The 25,438-nt window shown below is 33.2% G+C and overlaps 2 protein-coding genes across 2 annotated transcripts; one reads left to right on the top strand and one right to left on the bottom strand.

The window, feature by feature from the left end:
- Positions 1-16,794: 16,794 nt before the first annotated feature.
- Positions 16,795-19,397, top strand: LOC130050864 (uncharacterized). Its single transcript, XM_056151648.1, has one exon. It carries the CDS (start codon positions 17,989-17,991, stop codon positions 19,279-19,281), a length of 1,293 nt encoding a protein of 430 aa, XP_056007623.1. The 5' UTR covers positions 16,795-17,988; the 3' UTR covers positions 19,282-19,397.
- Positions 19,391-24,279, bottom strand: LOC125667344 (uncharacterized). Its single transcript, XM_048900839.2, has 2 exons — positions 23,903-24,279; positions 19,391-20,923 (listed from the first exon to the last, which is right to left on the bottom strand). Exons 1-2 carry the CDS (start codon positions 24,161-24,163, stop codon positions 19,682-19,684), a joined length of 1,503 nt encoding a protein of 500 aa, XP_048756796.2. The 5' UTR covers positions 24,164-24,279; the 3' UTR covers positions 19,391-19,681.
- Between the last annotated feature and the right edge of the window lie 1,159 nt (positions 24,280-25,438).

Raw genomic sequence — 25,438 nt, 5'->3', positions numbered from 1 at the left:
GTGGGATATAATGACAGAGTTATGTAATATAGAAATCATTGAGATGTACAATGTATGATATAATGACAGAGTCATGTAATATAGAAGTCATTGAGATGTACAATGTATGATATAATGACAGAGTCATGTAATATAGAAGTCATTGAGATGTACAATGTATGATATAATGACAGAGTTGTGTAATATAGAAGTCATTGAGATGTACAATGTATGATATAATGACAGAGTTATGTAATATAGAAGTCATTGAGATGTACACTGTATGATATAATGACAGAGTCATGTAATATAGAAATCATTGAGATACATAATGTGTGATATAATGACAGAGTAATGTAATATAGAAATCATTGAGATGTACAATGTATGATATAATGACAGAGTCATGTAATATAGAAGACATTGAGATGTACAATGTGGGATATAATGACAGAGTCATGTAATATAGAAGTCATTGAGATGTACACTGTATGATATAATGACAGAATAATGTAATATAGAAGTCATTGAGATGTACACTGTATGATATAATGACAGAGTAATGTAATATAGAAATCATTGAGATGTACACTGTATGATATAATGACAGAGTCATGTAATATAGAAGTCATTGAGATGTACAATGTATGATATAATGACAGAGTCATGTAATATAGAAGACATTGAGATGTACAATGTGGGATATAATGACAGAGTTATGTAATATAGAAGTCATTGAGACGTACAATGTATGATATAATGACAGAGTTGTGTAATATAGAAGTCATTGAGATGTACAATGTATGATATAATGACAGAGTTATGTAATATAGAAATCATTGAGATGTACACTGTATGATATAATGACAGAGTTATGTAATATAGAAGTCATTGAGATGTACAATGTATGATATAATGACAGAGTTATGTAATATAGAAATCATTGTGTGATATAATGACAGAGTTATGTAATATAGAAGTCATTGAGATGTACAATGTATGATATAATGACATAGTTATGTAATATAGAAGTCATTGTGTGATATAATGACAGAGTTATGTAATATAGAAATCATTGAGATGTACACTGAGTGATATAATGACAGAGTTATGTAATATAGAAGTCATTGAGATGTACAATGTATGATATAATGACAGAGTTATGTAATATAGAAATCATTGAGATGTACAATGTGTGATATAATGACAGAGTAATGTAATATAGAAGTCATTGAGATGTACAATGTATGATATAATGACAGAGTTATGTAATATAGAAGTCATTGAGATGTACAATGTATGATATAATGACAGAGTTATGTAATATAGAAGTCATTGAGATGTACAATGTATAATATAATGACAGAGTTGTGTAATATAGAAATCATTGAGACGTACACTGTATGATATAATGACAGAGTAATGTAATATAGAAGTCATTGAGATGTACACTGTATGATATAATGACAGAGTAATGTAATATAGAAGTCATTGAGATGTACAATGTGTGATATAATGACAGAGTTATGTAATATAGAAGTCATTGTACATCTTCAGTTTTATACACATAATACATACTATCGAATAAGAATTATGGAGCCATGTCGTGCTACGAGCTGGATCCAGTTACAGAAACATGGTACAGGGTCTGAGGTGTAGCACCTGACGACGACCTCAAAATTCTTGCCTGATGACGATCTCAAAATTGTTGTCTGGCATAATTTTATAATTTATGATTAACAAAGTAATAACTAGTGGCACTCTATTATCAAAATTTTCTTTGGCGACCCTACCCTAATTCTTTTCTGTATATATTTTAGTTATTTCACATGTATATACATACCTACATCCATATTACTATCACCTGTTACTAATATTAATAATTATGTAATAGTTATGGTATATTTATTTCGGTGTATCTTGAATTGGACGAAGGACGGAGACTCGTGCGATTACTAATTATTACCTTCTATTAGAATCCAAATAAATAACAAATATTTTAAATATTTAATTTTATATTTACTTATTATATTTTTTTAAATTTTAATATACTTAAGGAATAAATTAAATAAAAATCATTATTAAAATTAATATATAAATAAAAATCATAATTTATTTCATTAATTTTTACTTTTTATTTAGTTTTTATAAATATAAGTTACTTCTTTATTTCATTATAATTTATGACATACGACCATCACATGTATGTGTCCGGCCATCAAAAGACAGTACCGCAGTCATCAGACGTGTTGGTACACGATGGTCCTTATTTATTTATATTTATTTATTTTTAAACCATGGGACAACCCATACGTCCCATACGGAGCATATGGAATGTTACTACAACACACTTCAACTTCACTATGTTGGTGCATTTGGGAGGTGTTGGAGGGTGAGGCTGGATCGCAATGAGATGGATAGTATTATGGCAGATAATACAGTCACCAATCGGTTAACGATATATAGTTAACCAATCCTACGAATATCAAACAAACAAAGCATTACTTCCAAGGTGATCCATCGAATAGCGACAGTTACTCTAGACTATTGACATTACTTTTAAACGAGTTGGGTTACTGTAATTTATACATATAATTTACATCTTAAAATTATTATTTAATTAAATAATAAAAATGTTTTGTTTCCAATCTAAATATCATTATGTCTAATTGCTTTACTATTAAGATTTTAATTTTTTACATGTCCTTATACATGTAATTCCATTGATAATTTATGTTTGTTCGGTATTCAATGCATTCATTAACGCAACCTCCTGCTTTGCACATATATATAATAGGCCATCGTACCGTGGTTTCAGCGGGTGAAACGTCACAATATCTCAAATTACGTTGTATGAGCGGTTTCAACAGCGGATGAAACGTCACAATGTCACAAATTACGTCACAAATTACGTTGTATGAGCGTCTTCACAGCGGCTGCCACATAACTAATCTATTCATTCGCCATCTTTAATTTGCATGATTTATAGCTTCCAATATCATTCGTAAGTTTCCTTCCGGTTGGTGAGTAAAAAGTTTTACTTATATGTATAACTAAGGTTTTATCGTGCATGTTTACAAATATGTAAACAGTTTCGTATGTTTATAAGTATGAAAACCACTAAGCATCATTATTCTAATGTTAAAATTTTTATATGTTTACTAATATAGAAACAACTACATGTGTTATACTTATATAAACATCTAAGCATATAATTCGGGTTTTCTATCGTGTATAACTATATGTTTATTAGTATGTAAACAATTACATATATAAGTATCGTAGCATATTAATATTAGGAATATAAACTTTGCGTTTTTATCGTTTTAGTTTATATAAACATGTAGTTAAAATATAGATGCAGCTATACATCAAATCCCGGTATATTATATGTATATATATATGCAAATATACATAAAATCCAGGTATGTTATTATACGTATGTATTTTGTAAACTTCTTTTTATGACGAACATTTAGATGCAATGTCGCAGTTTGTATGTATGCAGGCCTGCTGCATACTATTATATTTAATATATGTAAGCTTGTTGGATGTATGCGATTTGTGATTTTGCATCTATTCTGTATTTTCATTATTTAATCAAATCTATATGTTATGTAATTAAGTATACCACTTCTTATGGTTGGTATTTTATCTGTCATACAATTTTATCATAAGTACTAACTCACCACTTACTACATTATACATCTTCAGTTTTATACACATAATACATACTATCGAATAAGAATTATGGAGCCATGTCGTGCTACGAGCTGGATCCAGTTACAGAAACATGGTACAGGGTCTGAGGTGTAGCACCTGACGACGACCTCAAAATTCTTGCCTGATGACGATCTCAAAATTGTTGTCTGGCATAATTTTATAATTTATGATTAACAAAGTAATAACTAGTGGCACTCTATTATCAAAATTTTCTTTGGCGACCCTACCCTAATTCTTTTCTGTATATATTTTAGTTATTTCACATGTATATACATACCTACATCCATATTACTATCACCTGTTACTAATATTAATAATTATGTAATAGTTATGGTATATTTATTTCGGTGTATCTTGAATTGGACGAAGGACGGAGACTCGTGCGATTACTAATTATTACCTTCTATTAGAATCCAAATAAATAACAAATATTTTAAATATTTAATTTTATATTTACTTATTATATTTTTTTAAATTTTAATATACTTAAGGAATAAATTAAATAAAAATCATTATTAAAATTAATATATAAATAAAAATCATAATTTATTTCATTAATTTTTACTTTTTATTTAGTTTTTATAAATATAAGTTACTTCTTTATTTCATTATAATTTATGACATACGACCATCACATGTATGTGTCCGGCCATCAAAAGACAGTACCGCAGTCATCAGACGTGTTGGTACACGATGGTCCTTATTTATTTATATTTATTTATTTTTAAACCATGGGACAACCCATACGTCCCATACGGAGCATATGGAATGTTACTACAACACACTTCAACTTCACTATGTTGGTGCATTTGGGAGGTGTTGGAGGGTGAGGCTGGATCGCAATGAGATGGATAGTATTATGGCAGATAATACAGTCACCAATCGGTTAACGATATATAGTTAACCAATCCTACGAATATCAAACAAACAAAGCATTACTTCCAAGGTGATCCATCGAATAGCGACAGTTACTCTAGACTATTGACATTACTTTTAAACGAGTTGGGTTACTGTAATTTATACATATAATTTACATCTTAAAATTATTATTTAATTAAATAATAAAAATGTTTTGTTTCCAATCTAAATATCATTATGTCTAATTGCTTTACTATTAAGATTTTAATTTTTTACATGTCCTTATACATGTAATTCCATTGATAATTTATGTTTGTTCGGTATTCAATGCATTCATTAACGCAACCTCCTGCTTTGCACATATATATAATAGGCCATCGTACCGTGGTTTCAGCGGGTGAAACGTCACAATATCTCAAATTACGTTGTATGAGCGGTTTCAACAGCGGATGAAACGTCACAATGTCACAAATTACGTCACAAATTACGTTGTATGAGCGTCTTCACAGCGGCTGCCACATAACTAATCTATTCATTCGCCATCTTTAATTTGCATGATTTATAGCTTCCAATATCATTCGTAAGTTTCCTTCCGGTTGGTGAGTAAAAAGTTTTACTTATATGTATAACTAAGGTTTTATCGTGCATGTTTACAAATATGTAAACAGTTTCGTATGTTTATAAGTATGAAAACCACTAAGCATCATTATTCTAATGTTAAAATTTTTATATGTTTACTAATATAGAAACAACTACATGTGTTATACTTATATAAACATCTAAGCATATAATTCGGGTTTTCTATCGTGTATAACTATATGTTTATTAGTATGTAAACAATTACATATATAAGTATCGTAGCATATTAATATTAGGAATATAAACTTTGCGTTTTTATCGTTTTAGTTTATATAAACATGTAGTTAAAATATAGATGCAGCTATACATCAAATCCCGGTATATTATATGTATATATATATGCAAATATACATAAAATCCAGGTATGTTATTATACGTATGTATTTTGTAAACTTCTTTTTATGACGAACATTTAGATGCAATGTCGCAGTTTGTATGTATGCAGGCCTGCTGCATACTATTATATTTAATATATGTAAGCTTGTTGGATGTATGCGATTTGTGATTTTGCATCTATTCTGTATTTTCATTATTTAATCAAATCTATATGTTATGTAATTAAGTATACCACTTCTTATGGTTGGTATTTTATCTGTCATACAATTTTATCATAAGTACTAACTCACCACTTACTACATTATACATCTTCAGTTTTATACACATAATACATACTATCGAATAAGAATTATGGAGCCATGTCGTGCTACGAGCTGGATCCAGTTACAGAAACATGGTACAGGGTCTGAGGTGTAGCACCTGACGACGACCTCAAAATTCTTGCCTGATGACGATCTCAAAATTGTTGTCTGGCATAATTTTATAATTTATGATTAACAAAGTAATAACTAGTGGCACTCTATTATCAAAATTTTCTTTGGCGACCCTACCCTAATTCTTTTCTGTATATATTTTAGTTATTTCACATGTATATACATACCTACATCCATATTACTATCACCTGTTACTAATATTAATAATTATGTAATAGTTATGGTATATTTATTTCGGTGTATCTTGAATTGGACGAAGGACGGAGACTCGTGCGATTACTAATTATTACCTTCTATTAGAATCCAAATAAATAACAAATATTTTAAATATTTAATTTTATATTTACTTATTATATTTTTTTAAATTTTAATATACTTAAGGAATAAATTAAATAAAAATCATTATTAAAATTAATATATAAATAAAAATCATAATTTATTTCATTAATTTTTACTTTTTATTTAGTTTTTATAAATATAAGTTACTTCTTTATTTCATTATAATTTATGACATACGACCATCACATGTATGTGTCCGGCCATCAAAAGACAGTACCGCAGTCATCAGACGTGTTGGTACACGATGGTCCTTATTTATTTATATTTATTTATTTTTAAACCATGGGACAACCCATACGTCCCATACGGAGCATATGGAATGTTACTACAACACACTTCAACTTCACTATGTTGGTGCATTTGGGAGGTGTTGGAGGGTGAGGCTGGATCGCAATGAGATGGATAGTATTATGGCAGATAATACAGTCACCAATCGGTTAACGATATATAGTTAACCAATCCTACGAATATCAAACATACAATGTATGATATAATGACAGAGTTATGTAATATAGAAGTCATTGAGATGTACAATGTGTGATATAATGACAGAGTCATGTAATATAGAAGTCATTGAGACGTACAATGTGTAATATAATGACAGAGTTATGTAATATAGAAATCATTGAGACGTACACTGTATGATATAATGACAGAGTTATGTAATATAGAAATCATTGAGATGTACAGTGTGTGATATAATGACATAGTTGTGTAATATAGAAGTCATTGAGATGTACAATGTATGATATAATGACAGAGTCATGTAATATAGAAGTCATTGAGATGTACAATGTGTGATATAATGACAGAGTTATGTAATATAGAAATCATTGTGTGATATAATGACATAGTTGTGTAATATAGAAGTCATTGAGATACACAATGTGTGATATAATGACAGAGTTATGTAACATAGAAGTCATTGAGATGTACACTGTATGATATAATGACAGAGTTATGTAATGTATTTATGTATAAGTCATGGAGATGTTTAATCTATGATTTAATGACAGAATTATGTAATGTATTTATGTAAAAGTCATGGAGATGTTTAATCTATGATATAATGACAGAGTTATGTAATATAGAAATCATTGAGATGTACACTGTATGATATACTGACAGAGTAATGTAATATAGAAGTCATTGAGACGTACAGTGTGTGATATAATGACAGAGTTATGTAATATAGAAGTCATTGAGATACATAATGTGTGATATAATGACAGAGTTATGTAATATAGAAATCATTGAGATGTACACTGTATGATATAATGACAGAGTTATGTAATATAGAAGTCATTGAGATGTACAATGTATGATATAATGACAGAGTTATGTAATATAGAAGTCATTGAGATGTTTAATCTATGATATAATGACAGAGTTATGTAATGTAGAAGTCATTGAGATGTACAGTGTGTGATATAATGACAGAGTTATGTAATATAGAAGTCATTGAGATGTACACTGTATGATATACTGACAGAGTAATGTAATATAGAAGTCATTGAGACGTACAGTGTGTGATATAATGACAGAGTTATGTAATATAGAAGTCATTGTGTGATATAATGACAGAGTTATGTTATGTATTTATGTAAAAGTCATGGAGATGTTTAATCTATGATATAATGACAGAATTATGTAATGTATTTATGTAGAAGTCATGGAGATGTTTAATCTATGATATAATGACAGAGTTATAAGGAAGTACCCCACTGGAAAAATGACCCTGTAAGAAAGGAAACGAACAGACGATAACTGATGACAGTCGTTTAAAACTGATACCTTTTTAGTGAATTATTCTATTTCCTCTAACATGAAAAATAGATTCCTCATTTAAAACTGATGGTCTGTAGTCATTTTGTTTCTTAATATTCACTGTGAATTGAGACATAGTTTTCTTTTGTGACCTTTAGTTCTTGTTTGACCTTCGTTAAGTATAGATCTAGATCACCTGTAATTTAGGTACCTGTAGCTAGGTATATGTATATGTTGAACGTTCCCCATGAATATTGACCTCTTCGCTTATGGACAGTCGTGTTATTTACCGATGTTGAACTCCATAAATACAGATCTTTCTAGGAGGGAAATTTGAACCCTCTTTTTAAATCTAGAAATACATGTAGGTCCCTGTAGTCTGCTCGCCTTAATAAGATATAGTATCACATATGTGATAATTTGTGTTCCCAATCAGCATGCAACTCGTTAGACAATAATATGTATCTTTTTGCAGTGAAATGCATAGGTAAGTCTATTTACAATCTTATGTATGTGGATTTCAATTACTGCTGGTCATATACACCTACCTGTGCAGGTACTTATGATTTACCTGTGTATACGTAAACAAAACTGATTAGCAAACCCAATGATTTATTGACAAATATATCAAACAATAAAACATTTATCTAAACATGCATCCCGTGGGGATCCGGGTTAGAATAGGTCCTCAGTACCCCCTTGCTTGTCCTAGGAGGCGACTAAATGGGGCGGTCCTTCGGATGAGACCGCAAAAACCGAGGTCCCGTGTCACAGCAGGTGTGACACGATAAAGATCCCTCACTGCTCAATGGCCACAAGCGCCGAGCATAGGCCTAGATTTTGCAGCCCTTCACCAGCGGTGGTGACGTCTCCATATGAGTTAAATATTCTCGAGAGGGACGTTAAATAAATTAATATTCAATCAATCAATCAAACATGCACCATGCTAAAGGGCATGGACACGATTTTTGATCGATTGAAATTGACAATGTATTTTGTTATACAGATGTAAAGATCTTTCATAAAATGTGAAAAAAATATTTGTTTACACAAGATATACTTTGTATTACATGAAATGCGACTCCCAATATATCGTGTTTGTCAACACCCTTGTCATAACCAGGAAGCCACGTGCAGAGGCGAGAACACAATATTTCCTAAATGTATAGTCAACATTATGATAAATCAGCTTAAGGTATTGGAAAGAATAAAGAACAGAACATCATTTTCGTTGTAAAAGATTTTTAAAATAGTTTTTCCCCGTCCAAACCGTCACCTTTGTTGTTGGGTCACGTGACATGTAAACAGAAACAGGTACATATCTTAACTACAATTTTGTGTCAGGTTTTTTAATTACTATGTTTTACACGACTCAAATACCATCATATCATTAATCATCTAAAATCTTTTGGTACCAAAATCGAGTCCATGCCCCTTTCAATAAAACAAAATTAGAAATAGATAGTGTAAGTGACGTTGTCATGGAGATATCATTGCTATGTAGACTTTCTCGTGCGATTTTCAATTTTAATGCAGTGTTTGATCCCGTTACCGTGGCAACTTTGGTGAAATCATGCCAAAGTTATTCACAATTTTACCCAAGTGCAATCCTTATTTGTGAATGGTTTACTTTAATGCAGAATTATTCAAATCATCCAATCAGTTGTCACTTTCTATATTTTATTGTTCTTATCTTAGACTAGCATCATGAATACAGCTTTAAACTTCCATTTTCCCAATGGCATCAGTATTTTGGTAGTTAGGGTGGCGTTGTATTCGTGGTGCAAGTTCCCGTAGTGCAATATTTGAGGAGAGTATTTATTTACTCATGTCATCATTCTAGGAGAACAATTATCAATGAATGTACATTAATAAAATCAGCCAAAAACTGAAAGATATTTGCAATATCGTTTAGAACATGCGCGGTACCCCATGGGACTCGAACACGCACTCTACAGATTGCATGGCTCAGCGGTAATCAAATGACGTGATGACAGTGCTGTTATGAAAACAGCCTTATACCGTAGTCCTCATAAAACTCAAAATAAAAAACCTCTGAAGATGGATTAGATAGAAGAGATTAACATTTCACATGATTTGTCTGTTATATTTGTGATGCAGTGTCTTCATTTAAGTGAACACGCGCTGCTTTTGTGAACATTTTACATTGAGATCAGCTTTGAAAGAACCTTTTTCTCCGATCAACTGTATGTACGCGTACAGCGGAAAGGCAACTCTATGTTGTAAATGTAAAGCTTGTCAAATCCCACACTCGATAGTTTTCTTTTTTGAGAAGAAAAGCTGCGTGAAAATAACCATCTATGTCCAAATACTAAGAATTTGAAAAAAACCAAACACACACATATTTACGATGACATAAATTCGGCTCTTTGTGTAACACAGGTACTGACTAATATCGACACTTCGCCAAACGCCCGGCACCGGAAGTGAAAGTCACATGTCACCATTAATGATACGATATATAGCTGTGTTGGTGGTTAGGATGATATAATTATATCATTAGTGATTGATTGATTAAATGTTGTTTAACGTCCCTCTCGAGAATATTTCACTCATATGGAGACGTCACCACTGCCGGTGAAAGGCTGCAAAATATAGGCCTATGCTCGGCGCTTATGGCCATTGAGCAGTGAGGGATCTTTATCATGCCACACCTGCTGTGACACGGGGCCTCGGTTTTTGCGGTCTCGTCCTAAGGACCACCCCATTTAGTCGCCTCTTACGACAAGCAAGGGGGTACTGAGGACCTATTCTAATTAGTGAAGTACGTCACCACTTTATATCATTAGTGAAGTACGTCACCACTTTATATCATTAGTGAAGTACCTCACCAATTTATATCATTAGTGAAGTATTTCACCACTTTATATCATTAGTAAAGTACCCCACCACTTTATATCATTAGTGAAGTACCACACCACTTTATATCATTAGTGAAGTACCTCACCACTTTATATCATTAGTGAAGTACGTCACCATTTTATATCATTAGTGAACTACCCCATCACTTTATGTCATTAGCGAAGTACGTCACCACTTTATATCATTATTGAGCTACCCCACCACTTTATATCATTAGTGAAGTACCTCACCACTTTATATCATTAGTGAAGTAGCCCATCACTTTATATCATTAGTGAAGTACGACACCATTTTATATCATTCGTGAAGCACATCACCACTTTATATCATTAGTGAAGTACCTCACCACTTTACATCATTAGTGGAGCACCTCACAACTTTACATCATTATAATGAAGTACCCCACCACTTTATATCATTAGTGAAGTACCCCACCACTTTATATCATTAGTGAAGTACGTCACCACTTTATATCATTAGTAAAGTCCCGTGTCATGGCAGGCGTTAGCACCGTGTCGTGGCAGGCGTTGGCACCGTGTCGTGGCAGGCGTTGGCACCGTGTCGTGACAGGCGTTGGCACCGTGTCGTGGCAGGCGTTGGCACCGTGTCCTGACAGGCGTTGGCACCGTGTCATGACAGGCGTTGGCACCGTGTCGTGGCAGGCGTTGGCACCGTGTCCTGACAGGCGTTGGCACCGTGTCATGACAGGCGTTGGCACCGTGTCGTGGCAGGCGTTGGCACCGTGTCGTGGCAGGCGTTGGCACCGTGTCGTGGCAGGCGTTGGCACCGTGTCGTGGCAGGCGTTGGCACCGTGTCTTGGCAGGCGTTGGCACCGTGTCGTGGCTGGCGTTGACACCGTGTCGTGGCAGGCGTTGGCACCGTGTCGTGGCAGGCGTTGGCACCGTGTCGTGGCAGGCGTTGGCACCGTGTCATGACAGGCGTTGGCACCGTGTCGTGGCAGGCGTTGGCACAGTGTCGTGGCAGGCGTTGGCACGTTAAAGAACCCTCACTGACCTTTAGCACTATGCACACATGTAGGTCTAATTTTGTGGCACTTCACTACAATTGATGACGTCTCGATATGGGTGCAATTTTTTTTATTGGGACGTAACCTTTTTTCTAGAATTATATAAAAAAGCCCATACAAACTAATCCATTACATGGTTGATTATATTTTTAATTACATACTTTAAAAAGAGTGTTTTGGACCTATATAGAAAGAAAGATGCTATTTGCATATGTATAAAATGTGAAGGAACTTTGAAAACCGTTGAATTGGATTATCTTACCTGATGTTTAAGAACAGTTACCATAGAGACTCACTGGAGGTAAATGTTAAATGTTAATGTAAAATGTTGGAATCTAATATCATCTGGCTCTTTAATTATCATCTAGACCTTATTTTGTACTGAAAAAATAGGGTACACAAATCACAAATGTTAGAATTTAATATCATCTCTCTCTTTAATTATCACCTAGACCTCATTTTATACTGATCACAAATCACAAATGTTAGAATTTAATAGCATCTCTCTCTTTAATTATCACCTAGACCTCATTTTATACTGATCACAAATCACAAATGTTAGAATTTAAGGATGTTTGCTACAGCAGAGAAATTTGATATGGATGAAAAGTGGAAGACATGTAAATTGAGGATTTGGAATTGAAAACTTTCAAATACTTCATTTAGTCAAAAAATGCAGTTTTAGTAAAAAGAAATCGGGGAAAAAAAATAAATAAAACCCCTGCTGGACTCGAACCCACGATCAGTCGACGTGCTAACTTAATGGGTTACTGAGCTAACCGACGATCTTTTTAAATGAATATATATCTATATTTTCCTACGTTTTAAAAGGAAGTCAGCCATTGTGACGATGTAGAGTACGTCCTTAATAGCATCTCTCTCTTAAATTATCACCTAGTCCTTATTTTGTACTGATCACAAATTACAGATGTCAGAATTTAATAGCAGCTTACAAAAACATGAAGTGATTACATAAATCGAAATTGTTATGGAATAGAAGGGAAATCACATATTTTGGAGATATCATCGCTGCAAAAATATTCAGAAGGGGGGTGGGGGTAGTGTCCATACTTCAGGTGCCTCTGGTCACAACCATGCAACTGAACATTGAGAAAAACACAGCCATACGGCTGAAACATTTAGAGAGACAACTTTGTTTAAGTTAGATGTGAAGAAGGCGCACGGTACAGCCATGTCAGGTGGATGTTGAGGAAGGCACGGCACGTCACGTGTTTTTTCATGTGATTTTTCTGGATAGGTTGTGGTTTCTTTGTTTGCTTTTCGTCCCGTTGAGATTTTTCCCCACATATATTGAGACGTTTATCGGGAATTAACGACTGAATAGTCATGATTCAAATGAAAGAAATGTAATTTTCAGTCCCCAAGAAGTAATTATCTCAGAACTGGCCTAGCTAATTAAGTAGGAAACATTAATTACATAATTGAAAGTGATCCGTACATTCATTCTTTGAGGAGAAGATCTCTTCAGTGTATCGTTCTGTCTCCCACGTTTCTGGTGTCTACAAATAGAAAGACTAACTGCTCGTTATTTGTGAATCGAAATAGAATTTTCAGCCGTCGTTGTACGTTATATTGTAATGTTCACTACCGTTTACTGGCCCTAATCCTGGAGGAATTGTAGAAGCACATGGTTGCGTCTTTGAATAGATTGCATTTGTCATTTGTCAATCACAATAAAACCCGGTCTCTACAGCCCAGTAGCTTAGTACTTCGTTACTAGCTTGAAAATACGGATGTATATTGAATTTCTGTTATAAAATTTAGAAATTTATTTCAAAATTAAGGATTATCTCCCTCGTGCATAGCTCTTATCCTTGGACGAATTTGGCTCCACTTTTTTGGCACGCTGTTTTTAGCTATATTTAGCTCTAAAACTTCATAGTTATTTCGGATTTCAAAAATTTCGGTTGAGCATCACTGAAGAGACATTATTTGTCGAAATGCGCATCTGGTGCATCAAAATTGGTACCGTATAAGTTTTACTTTACATCCGCTTGCATTAATTCTCGCTAAAATGATGTATGTGTAGCGCGCGAGTGCATGTTTGTTTGTTTGTGTTTGTGAGTATTTTTTTTAATTTATTTTGTTTGTGCGTTTGTTTGAGAGTATGTGTGTTTGTGAGAGTGTGTTTTTTTGTTTGTGACAGGGAGTGTTTACTTGCGTGCGTGTTTGTTTGTGTAATCGGGTTGTACATATATAAAACTAGCAACATTGATAGTAATCAAATTGTTATATATAAAACTAGTAACATTGATAGTAATCAGATTGTTATATAAAACTAGTAACATTGATAGTAATCAGATTGTTATATAAAGCTAGTAACATTTTTAGTAATCAGATTGTTATATAAAACTAGTAACATTGATAGTAATCAGATTGTATATATAAAACTAGTAACATTGATAGTCATCAGATTGTTATATAAAACTAGTAACATTGATAGTCATCAGATTGTTATATATAAAACTAGTAACATTGATAGTAATCAGATTGTTATATATAAAACTAGTAACATTGATAGTAATCAGATTGATATATAAAGCTAGTAACATTGATAGTAATCAAATTGTTATATAAAACTAGTATCATTGATAGTAATCAGATTGATATATAAAGCTAGTAACATTTTTAGTAATCAAATTACATGTATATATATAAAACTAGTAACATTTTTAGCAATAAGATTTTTGACTTTCCATGAAATGCTTGAAGCTTTCTGATTTTTACTCTTAAGTTATTAATCTATGTTGTCAACAGATGAAAAAAAAATATAGCCAACATAGTGAAAGAAATCAAAGTAAAGAAGTTGGGAATGGTAAATTCAGTGATATTTAACAAATCACAGTTCACGTCAAGGGATACATATAGTTTGCTCATATTTACCCAAACGACGTCGTTCAACAATCTACGATGAGCCGTGCGCGCATACATTTGACGCATGTCATAATTGGTATATCACCCGTTGTCAAGTAAGGGATCGGTCAATATTTATAAGGGGGTTGGGACCGGTGCAAAATGCAATAGGACACACATTAATTTCGACTTACAAACTAATAGGACTCCAACTTTTTCATTTTCAACACTGATAGGACAGAAAATAAATCAATGAACAAAAAATATTATAAAGTATTTCAAACTCTTAATTCAGCTATCTTTTAAACAAGAATACTGAATTGTGTCCATGCTTTATTTCATGTCCAAGTTGAATATACTAGAGACAATTTGCAATAAAATACTGGACCTTTGATTTCTTTTACATTACAACATGTAATTAAAAGTAACAAGATTACAACTAAAGTGTAAACATATCTTTAATAATTTGATAGTTTGCCATTACAACCTATAATTGGGTCAAATGTTGTCTGAATTGTTTCATACCGAGTGTTAGGCCGTTTTGTCACACTGATTTTGACTACGGATAAGGCTCACGGAGGGTGTGACCGGTCGACAGGGGATGCTTACTCATCCTAGGCACCTGATCCTACCTCTGGTATATCCAGGGGTCCGTGTTTGCCCAACTCTCTATTTCGTATTGTTTATTGGAGTTATGAGATTGATCACTGTTCGTTATCTTCACCTTTCATAGAGAATACCGAGATGTGAAAAATACTTGTAAGTATATGAGACAACAATTCAGAAAAACAGTAATTAAAGAATATGCAAAATGTAGCACTTTAAACAATAATTTAACAAAAAGAAGAAAAAAAATAAGATGAAAATAATGAGATTTGTAACTTCACTAGAGAAATTACCGAACAAACATAAAGTAAACAATAGTTTCTTAGGAGCTTTAATCCCTCAGCTGATATAACTGGAGAGACAAATTTTAAGTGATCATTTCAAAGAACTCCAGAGATTTTCTAAATGAAGTAAAAATGGTGTTTAATCATACATATATATTTATTTATTAGATAGGATACACACATTTTTTTTAATTATACATCTGATATAGGCCTATCCGAAAACGTGAGTTATCTCTCTTTGTACTCTAACATTTAGTGTGCTTATGACAACTTCCGGGTAGTAACACGATCATACTGCGCGAAATTCGAGTTACATATCGAATATGGATGCTGAAATTGAAAAATGGTCTATCAAACAGTTAAAATCTTTTCTTCGGGAACGTAAGGAAATGGTCAGTGGAAACAAACAAGAACTCCTTGAACGAGTCAAGGGTGTGATTTTTCTGAACAAAAAAACTGTCTCAGAAACAAGTGTGTCAGATGCTATAAGTGATGGTATTCGGCGTTTTGAAAAGTTAATGACTCCCCTCAGTGAAATTTTACCTGATCCAGAATCTTTAAAATCGAACTGGAAGTCGGACGTTCACTTATTTCCTAATATCTCCAACAACGACTTGTACAATTATTTAGTATTAAGTCAAAACAGAACAACCGATTCCCAAAAAATGATGGCAACTCGTCAGCTCAAAGCTCGGGTTTTTTACGAGGATCGGCACGTGTATGATCTCCAATATCATGCTGTAAATGAGGAATGCTCTCATTGTTTTATCAGGGCTAAAGTTGTTCCATCATTACCAACGGACTCTGTCAAAAACAAACCCGATTACAATGTTTGGGTAACTCTGTCCAAAGTAACTGGACGTGTCCACTCCGCAAATTGTACATGTGCAGCCGGGTATGTATATCGTCTGATTTATATTTAAAGTGTCAGAACTCTTATCGCTGAACGTTTACTATTTTAATATTTAACAAGCAACCTCTGACATTTTATAAGTCTAGCTGTGCTAGAAAAAGGGTCTAAATTATCCAGAATAAAGCTCCTGAGAAAAGAGGGTGTTGCACAGAAGCGGCAAGTGTTGTGACGTACATGCGGAACTGACCTTCATCTAGATTTAAACTCTTATATACGTATACCTGTAGGATTCCCCATTGTTAATTCATAAAACATAAGTTCTCGTTAGCAGCCTTGACTAATAAAATACAGGTATTTGGCGTGTTTGTTGTGAGTCTCATTCACATATTGGACACGAAGTCCAACTAAACAAACTAAACAATGTCCAGGTTAAAAGTTTATTACAAACTCGGCACATCGTAATAAGCAGAAATTTGACATGAAACATTTTTGAATACTCTAGAAGTGTGTTTCAAATAAGAAAAAAAATCTAGATTGAAAAAACCTTATGTCCGTGAGGGATTCGAATTAACGCGGTCGTTTGAAAAAAAGAAAATATTTTTACATTTGATAGACGACGACCTAACCACGCAAAAGATTCTAATTTCCTATAGAAAATTAACGTAAAGATGAAATTGAAAATTATATAAATGAAAAAGTGAAATTGTTTCGATTTTTTGAGATTTGTAATAAGAGAGAGAGGAAAAAAATGAAATAAACATGACAGTTTTTAAGTGGAAAACTCGAAGTATATGTTCATGCTAAATTGATTTTGTTTCACGGAGGCAGTAACCCCCCCCCCCCCCCTGAAATTCGTGGATACGTAGATTACATACCCTGTATTTAAACGCTAAAAATCATATAAATTGCTTGATTTAAAATAAAATTATTTTGAATAACAATTATTATCAATACCCATCTTTTAAACTTGTGGCTATAACATTTCAATAATGGGAAATTTCTACATGAAAAACGAAAATGGTAAGCAAGCAAAAAGCCGGTGACCCCCCCCCCCCCCTTAAATTTTTCTGGAGTAGTACTGAGTGGTAAAATAAAAGGTTTAACTGAGGAATTGAACCCATAAAATTAAAACGACACCCCCTCCCCCATTTGAAGTATGCGTTAAAGAGGTTTGTCTTTTTATTGGGGGGGGGGCTTTAGGTTTGCACTCCGTCTGTCTGCCAGTCAGTCCAGTAAATCAGTTTCCGCACTTTTTCGCTGTTCTTGCAGATATTCATTTGATATTTGGTACATTGCTTTTCCATAACAAGTTACATATTAATTTTGATATTTTTCCAACTTTCCTATCCTGGTTTCATAATTTCCCCCTTTACCATTATCTACATAATGAACTTCGAATATTGTTGCGGTCCAATAATTTTTGCAACCGGTAGGGGACTATGTATCGCTGTGCAATACTCTCAGAATATTTGTTATAACTGCATATCAACCTGCCATTATGATAATTTTAGGGAAGGTGAGGCATGCAACCATATATCTGCTACGTTATATGCACTCGTAGATATTACGGAGAAGAAAGTTGATGGACTTAATTCAGCAACGTCAGCAGAGTGTAAATGGGTTCAACCACGTAAAAGGAAACTGAGTCCCAAAAAAGCAGAAGATTTGTCTTTTAACAAATATGACTTCAAAAAGAACAAAGACTTTGGGCACCACAAATCTGCAAAAAAAGACACAAGTAGATCAGGTTCTAAACTACTTGACATTGATAAGATACAATTTGCTGAAAAATTGCGTCGATGCAATCCAAATGCGGCATTTCTGCAAACAATCCCTATTCAGGAAGACATGCATAGCTCGTCATTACCCAACCTACAAAATGTTCCTTTTCAATATCGTGATTCTGTGAAACTAGATTCCCATCTCTGTCAGGAAAAATTTGAGGAGTATTTTCAACAAATGTCAATTTCAGAAAATGATGTAAAAACTATCCAACAGTTAACAAAAGGGCAAAGAAAAAGCAAGCACTGGATTGAAGCACGAATTGGTAGGGTAACAAGTTCCAACTTTGGACAAATTTGCAAAATGAGGGAAACAACTGGTTCAGAAAATGTAGTGAAATCCATCATGAATTACAATTCTTTCAAATCAGATGCCACCCACTGGGGAAATACTCACGAGGCTGCAGCAAGACGCATGTATTTATATCGCGCCAAAAAACACCATCCTTCACTGCATGTAGAAGAATGTGGTCTCCTTACTAATCCAAGTTACCCTTATCTTGGTACCAGCCCAGATGGACTTCTCCATTGTCCACATTGCAAAGAATCTTGTGGAACTCTTGAAATAAAATGCCCCTACAAATATAGAACTCTATCACCATCAGAAGCTGCATCACAGAAAGATTTCTTCTGTGAATTGTTGGATGGTAAAGTAACTCTAAAAAGAAATCACAATTATTACTACCAAATTCAGGGCCAGTTAGCTATATCTGGTAGAAAATGGTGTGATTTTGTTGTTTGGACTTTAATTGACCACTCAGTTGAAAGAATTTATTATCATGATCTATTCTGGAATGAAGTAGTTATCAAATTGGAGAAATTCTACAAATATGCAGTAATTCCAGAGCTGTTCTCATCTCGAGTTCGAAGATCAAAATGTCTGTTTAATAAAGACTGACTGAATGCAAATTAAAAAGAAGCACAAACATATTTTCAATTTCATTATTTTACATAATTATTTGATCCCCACTTGTTGTTGCAAATGAAATAAATACAACAAAACAATGTTTGTTTGATAAAAGCAGATTTATCACATTTGAACAATTTAAATTATATACATGTATTGGATTCATCCTTTCTGTGATACATGATGATATAGTAGAACACAATCCAATTCATTGGAAATATTTGTATACTAGTAGTTTCCTAACATCCACATACATATATATTTCTCAAAATGACATTCATTCATGTAGTCAAAGAAAACTTATAATGTACTGCTGGTTGAAAATGATACACAATATTACCTAAAAATTGTTTGAAAAGTCGTACATGAATCTCAGAATAATGTATTTCAATCATCTGAGAACCAGAGGAGGTTGCAGATTTGAGAGAGCAACACAAATTTTGAAAGTTTTACTAGCAACTTTAGACAAGGTAATAGGCATTGTTCCTTGTAAAATTCGAAAGTTTTTCACACGCTCATTGGCTCTTTCTACGTGAATTCTCAAATTTGCAATTCGACGTGTTTCCTCCACTTCTCGTCTACTAAATCTTCCATTGCGTTTGAATGGTGGTATGATAATTTCAACACCTTTAGGGGTTGTTAAATCAGAAATTAAAAAGCCTTTGTCAACCATAATTTGATCTCCAGCCTCTAGATAATCTAAAATTCCACATTTCTTAAATAATTGTTTATCACTAATGCTGCCACCCCACAAATCTGAGACAAATGTAATAACTCCTCGGGGATTAATTGCTAGAAGTGCTTTCCATGTCGAGTGTGATTTGTAGTGTGAAAACATGAGGGACTTGTTTGAAAGAGATTGTGGAGTTTCTGTAAAAAATTCTGTACAGTCAATAATGGCACGACAGTTTGGGTATTTCATTTGAAAATCGACTGGCATTGTTCTATCATTTGTTTCTTTGTCAGGCCAAGATATGAGAAAAGAAAGATTCACGGATAAAAAGTCAATCCAAGTGTTAATGATTGTTGCACATGTTGATCTGGAGATGTGAAATCTGTCACTCAAATCTTCTATGAGAAGTCCAAGTCGAAGTCTCATAAGCACGAGGAGGAACTCGTCTATTATTCGCAGACATCTTGGTCTCCCCCCACAGTTCTTAACGGTATCTGTTTGAGTTCTGTGATATGGGACAACAATCTCATTGAACAGTAAATTAAATGTACCTTTGTTTGGAATTCCTGTGTAAAACATAATCTTCTCATCTGATTCCTGTATATCCTCAAACACTATATCGGGTTTTGAAGCTTGACATAAAAAATCACACTTGTTTGAATCTGTCTGGCAGAAATTATTTTTCAATTCTGTACTCATTTTGTTGGTCTGTACGCTTTGATCTTGAGACACTGCGAAAACAGTTTGTGTACATTTGTTAACATGTACAAAATCACTGGTAACAGTGGTGAATTCACTACCGAAATAGTCATGCATATCTAGAGACGCATATTCAGAGGCTCCAGTTGTATGCAAGCTGGTGTCAGCCGTCTGCACGGATTCCATCTCAGTACTAGTATCCATGGATTCTTCCTTGTTCTGATCAGAAGCATCTGATGTTGACTCTGAAGCATCCATTCTCTACAAAAGATTTAAGAACACTAAGTTCTAAGTTCATTACATGTATTTCATTCATTTGTGAAAACTAAACCTTACATACAGTCAATATGAATATTTATACAAGAAGTCCATGGGCCACATCGCTCACCTGAGTCACCTTGGCCCTTATCTGAAGACTTTCCATATATATATATATATTTGCATGAATTGATGATAGCATTAATTATTCAGCTGAATTGATGCGCTCATTAATTTAATCGATGAGAGCAATAATTGAATTGAAGTGCACATTAATTCAATTGATGAGAGCAATAATTGATTTAATGCACGCATTAATTCAATTAAGGTAACTCCATACTCGCATTATCATCTGATAAAAGTTTTAAATGTGTATTTATTTCAATTCATTTGAGTGAAAACTAATAAATTATCAAATAAGATATATATGTCATCACACTTTTTAAAATGCCAGACATGCATATACAAAATCATATATCAATGTCAGAAAATTGCAATATTTCTTTCAACAGCATCATTAAAATTTCACAAAAACTGGTTAAAATGATATAATAGTATTCATAATAGTTTCATGAAACTGGTACTTTACAAATCTATTCAAAAATCTATAAAAAATAAGCAAAATCTATCACATAATGAACTTGATAAAGGATTCAATAAAAACAGAGTTATTGCCCTTGGATTCATTATTTTGAAACATATTATTGGTTATTTATATATAACTTAGACTTTTGAATTTTTTATGTTTAGCAAGATGTTTTACTATTACCATTGAAAAAGACTCCAACAAAATCTATGGTAATATCAAGCATAAATCTAAAAAAAATAATTGATTTTGAAAAATCTATGATGTCACAGGAGGGTGGAACTACTTTAAAGAGTGCAATAATTGAATTGATGATATCTTCAAATAATTGAAGACATCTTCAATTATTTGATTTTATGTTAATTTGGCGCTCCATACAATTGCTTTGGACGAATTATATTCAAAATCACTTTGTGAGAAACTACATTACAAACTTTGTAGATTTTTATTAGGTGTGAATAACAAAAGTACAAAATTTGCTGTTCTTTCTGAATTAGGCAGACACCCTATGAGTTTCAACATTGTTCAGCATATTTTGAATTACTGGTTAGAGAACCTAGATGACACATTTCCTCTATTAAAAGCTGCAGACTCTGCCTCAATATTCAACTTCAACAAAAATAAATCATAATGGTTTGGTTCCATTGATAATTTCAAACAACTATACTTCCTCAGTTAAAATCCTATGTGAAATCAACTGCACCATCCTTTAAATATCACTGTAAACACATTCTTAATTCATATTTTCATGAAAAGTGGTATCAAAGAAGGGAACAATTGATAAAATACCTCTGGGAAGTTGGACTCTTACTGCACAATGAAACAAAATTTTGGGCTAGATCAACCTTATACTTATTAATCTTAAGAAAATTTGAGAAAAGACAGTTCTTGACAAAATTTCGAATTGCTTCACACAATCTGATGATTGAGAGAGTTAGACATTATGATGATTGAGAGGGGTAGACATTATGGAATATCAAGAGAGGAGAGACTGCGTCCCAATTTTAAATTAAAAGAGGTAGAAGATGAAATGCATTTATGTTGTCCGGATGACATAATCTATCAAGAATTAATCTCTTGTCCACAATATCACTGAAATGTCATCTTTTTAACAATATGTCTATGACTAATTTCTATGGTTGATGAACTGTGAGGATATATTCATAATTGATGTGTTATGCAAATTATTTGAATTCATAAGTCAGATGTATAGTTAAAGAATTTCATATAGTCACTTATTTTTGGATATTGACTTTTTTAAAGTAAAACCACCATCATAGTATGTTATGTTGTTGGACTGCATGTTGTTGTTACTCATTATGCATTAATGGGCAGATAAATTAACATATATAACTAATAATATACTATCTTTTAGCACTGTCTTTTGCTGTTCATTGCAGTTTAGTGTGATTTACACCTACAGTTCAACATACAAACTTTATAGTTTATCTCTATACATTATGTATCTGTTAATTCTACATGAGGCAGAAGTGGATTTCTGTTTGATATATCCTTTAGTACCAACTCTTGCTGTCTCTTGTTAGTATATCAGGTATATTTTTTGTGATTATGTTCAGATGTACATCGCTACAATATTAACAATATGCACCATTAGTTAAACAATTTCATAGTCATGTATGGATATATATATTGACTCATTTACTGCGAGTTTATTGCTTTATTATGTTAATAAGCTGTTCTAATGTGCATGCTGATATATACTCTGCATTGGGCAGAAGTGGACTAATTAACACAATTAAGAATATTATACTACCCTTGCTGTCCATTGCAGTTTAATATATTTCACACATGTGATTTACTATTTAATCTATATATTATGTATCTGCTTATTCTACATGAGGCTGAAGTGAATTTCTGTTTTATATCCTTTAGCACCGACTTTTGTTGATGTATCAGGCATATTATATATTGCATTAGGGATAACACACATGTATCAACTGGGTACTATAATTAATGCTTACATATAAAACTTGAAATACCACTAATGAGTGTATTACTCCAAGAATTACTCTTCACTGTGTATTGTCTTTCCTTGTATAAACAGTTATATATGTTACATGTTTATGCCCATTTGGGCCCTGATTTGGTAATAAATACTATTCTATCATATTCTATAACAGCCAGGTAAAATATATTATAATAATATATTAAATATAATATAATTATAGTACATTATATAATATCATATCATGGATAGGTGTAATATATCTACATGTGTCAGGGTAAATTATTATCTATAGGCCTAGCCTGTAGGCCTCTAGTTTAAATTTCCTCGCATTCTGACATTACTAGTTTCAACAATATAAGCCATCATAGGCTAGCTTATCTCTTTTTCCAATATTGGAAAGTAAACATCTGAGCAAATGTATACTTACTGATAATTTAAATATCCGTGTTGGGAACAAAGTTGGTATTGGATGTTCCTTAGTTGGTCCACATTTGCCCACAAAATGTTCCGAACACAACCTCGTCTGATCGTAATTCTTAAAGTTGAAGTCTGATCGAATCATATGGCAGCGTTTTATCCACACTTTCCTTACTTTATCGTTTGAAGGAAACCTGTGCATTGTAATTTTTTTACCGTCAACATATTTGTTCGCGTGGTTGCTGCAAATACAGCAATATCTCTGTGGCATTTTGCACTGTCGTCCGTAGTGTTGTTAATGACGCTTTCTGAATATACTACCCGGAAGTCTGAAACGAAATTACGCAAGCGCACTACGTTCCGGATCAAGGAAAGATAACTCACGTTTTCGGAAAGGCCTATAGTTCAGTAACTTTTTTGTATGCTTAGAAGATAGGACATAGGGTTTAAAATGGAATGCACTCAACCCCTTAATGTTGACCGGTCCCTAATGTTACCCGTTGCTAGATACTATCACCCTGGAGCGTGTGTTTTCTATTCTCAGAGGGAAACATTATGTTTTTTCAACTGTTTCTTAACCAATTAGATTCGAGTATTTTACAGGGAAGTATGATAAAATAGCATGCCGGTAATGCATGGCGTGTTGATAAGCGCAATATCTGGACCTTTTCAGAACCTTTGAAATGTCTGCATGTGTAAAGGGTTATCAACCTAACATTTTTGTGCCAATGTTTGCTCTCTTTTTGACTTATTTGTTTATGTAAGACCACATATAGGTATATTGATAATTTTATTGACCCCCTCCCTAAAAAAAACAAAAACAAACTAATGTTGAAACAAGACAACAGAGAAACATTTCTTGAAATAAAAAGTAACTATGCTGAGTTCAGATAAATATACACACACTATCTCTATAATGATTCGGTACACAAGAGCCTGTTCTGTGTATGATCAGTTTTTAATTCGAAGCAGGCTACTGGCAAACAAGTTGATGGTGCGGGGGTTCCAACAGTCTCGTTTAAAGTCAACATTTCGCGAATTTTATGATCGTTATAACGATCTAGTTTGTCAATACAACCTATCATTGAGTCAAATGCTGTCTGATTTTTTCATACTGATTGTTAGGTCGTTCTTGGCATACTGATTCTGACTACGGATAACTCCGTTTACCTGATCAAGATAAAGGGCTCACTGCGAGTGTGACCGGTCGATAGGGGATGCTTACTCATCCTGGTATGTCCGGGGGTCCGTGTTTGCCCAACTCTTTATTTTGTATTGCTTATAGGAGTTATGAGATTGATAACTATATATAGATGAAAAAGAAACAAACTCATCTTCGGTTTTTAATGTCCTAATAAATATTACACAACTTTGAAGAGGATGTGTTAATTTGAGTGTACTAAATATGAATTCATATCACAGTTTGTCAGAGCAGCATACTGATGACAGCTGTGCTTAGCTATTTTGTTAGTGTTCGATTCAAGATGAATCCGTCCTCTTTTTAAATATCTTAAAAATCTATAAATTCACATACCGTCCATTCTCG

Source organism: Ostrea edulis, chromosome 10 (genome assembly GCF_947568905.1).
Source record: "Ostrea edulis chromosome 10, xbOstEdul1.1, whole genome shotgun sequence".
NCBI classification, from domain to species: Eukaryota; Metazoa; Mollusca; class Bivalvia; order Ostreida; family Ostreidae; genus Ostrea; species Ostrea edulis.
The sequence above is the reverse complement of the archived record's forward strand: the minus strand, read 5'-3'. Positions and strand labels throughout refer to the sequence as shown.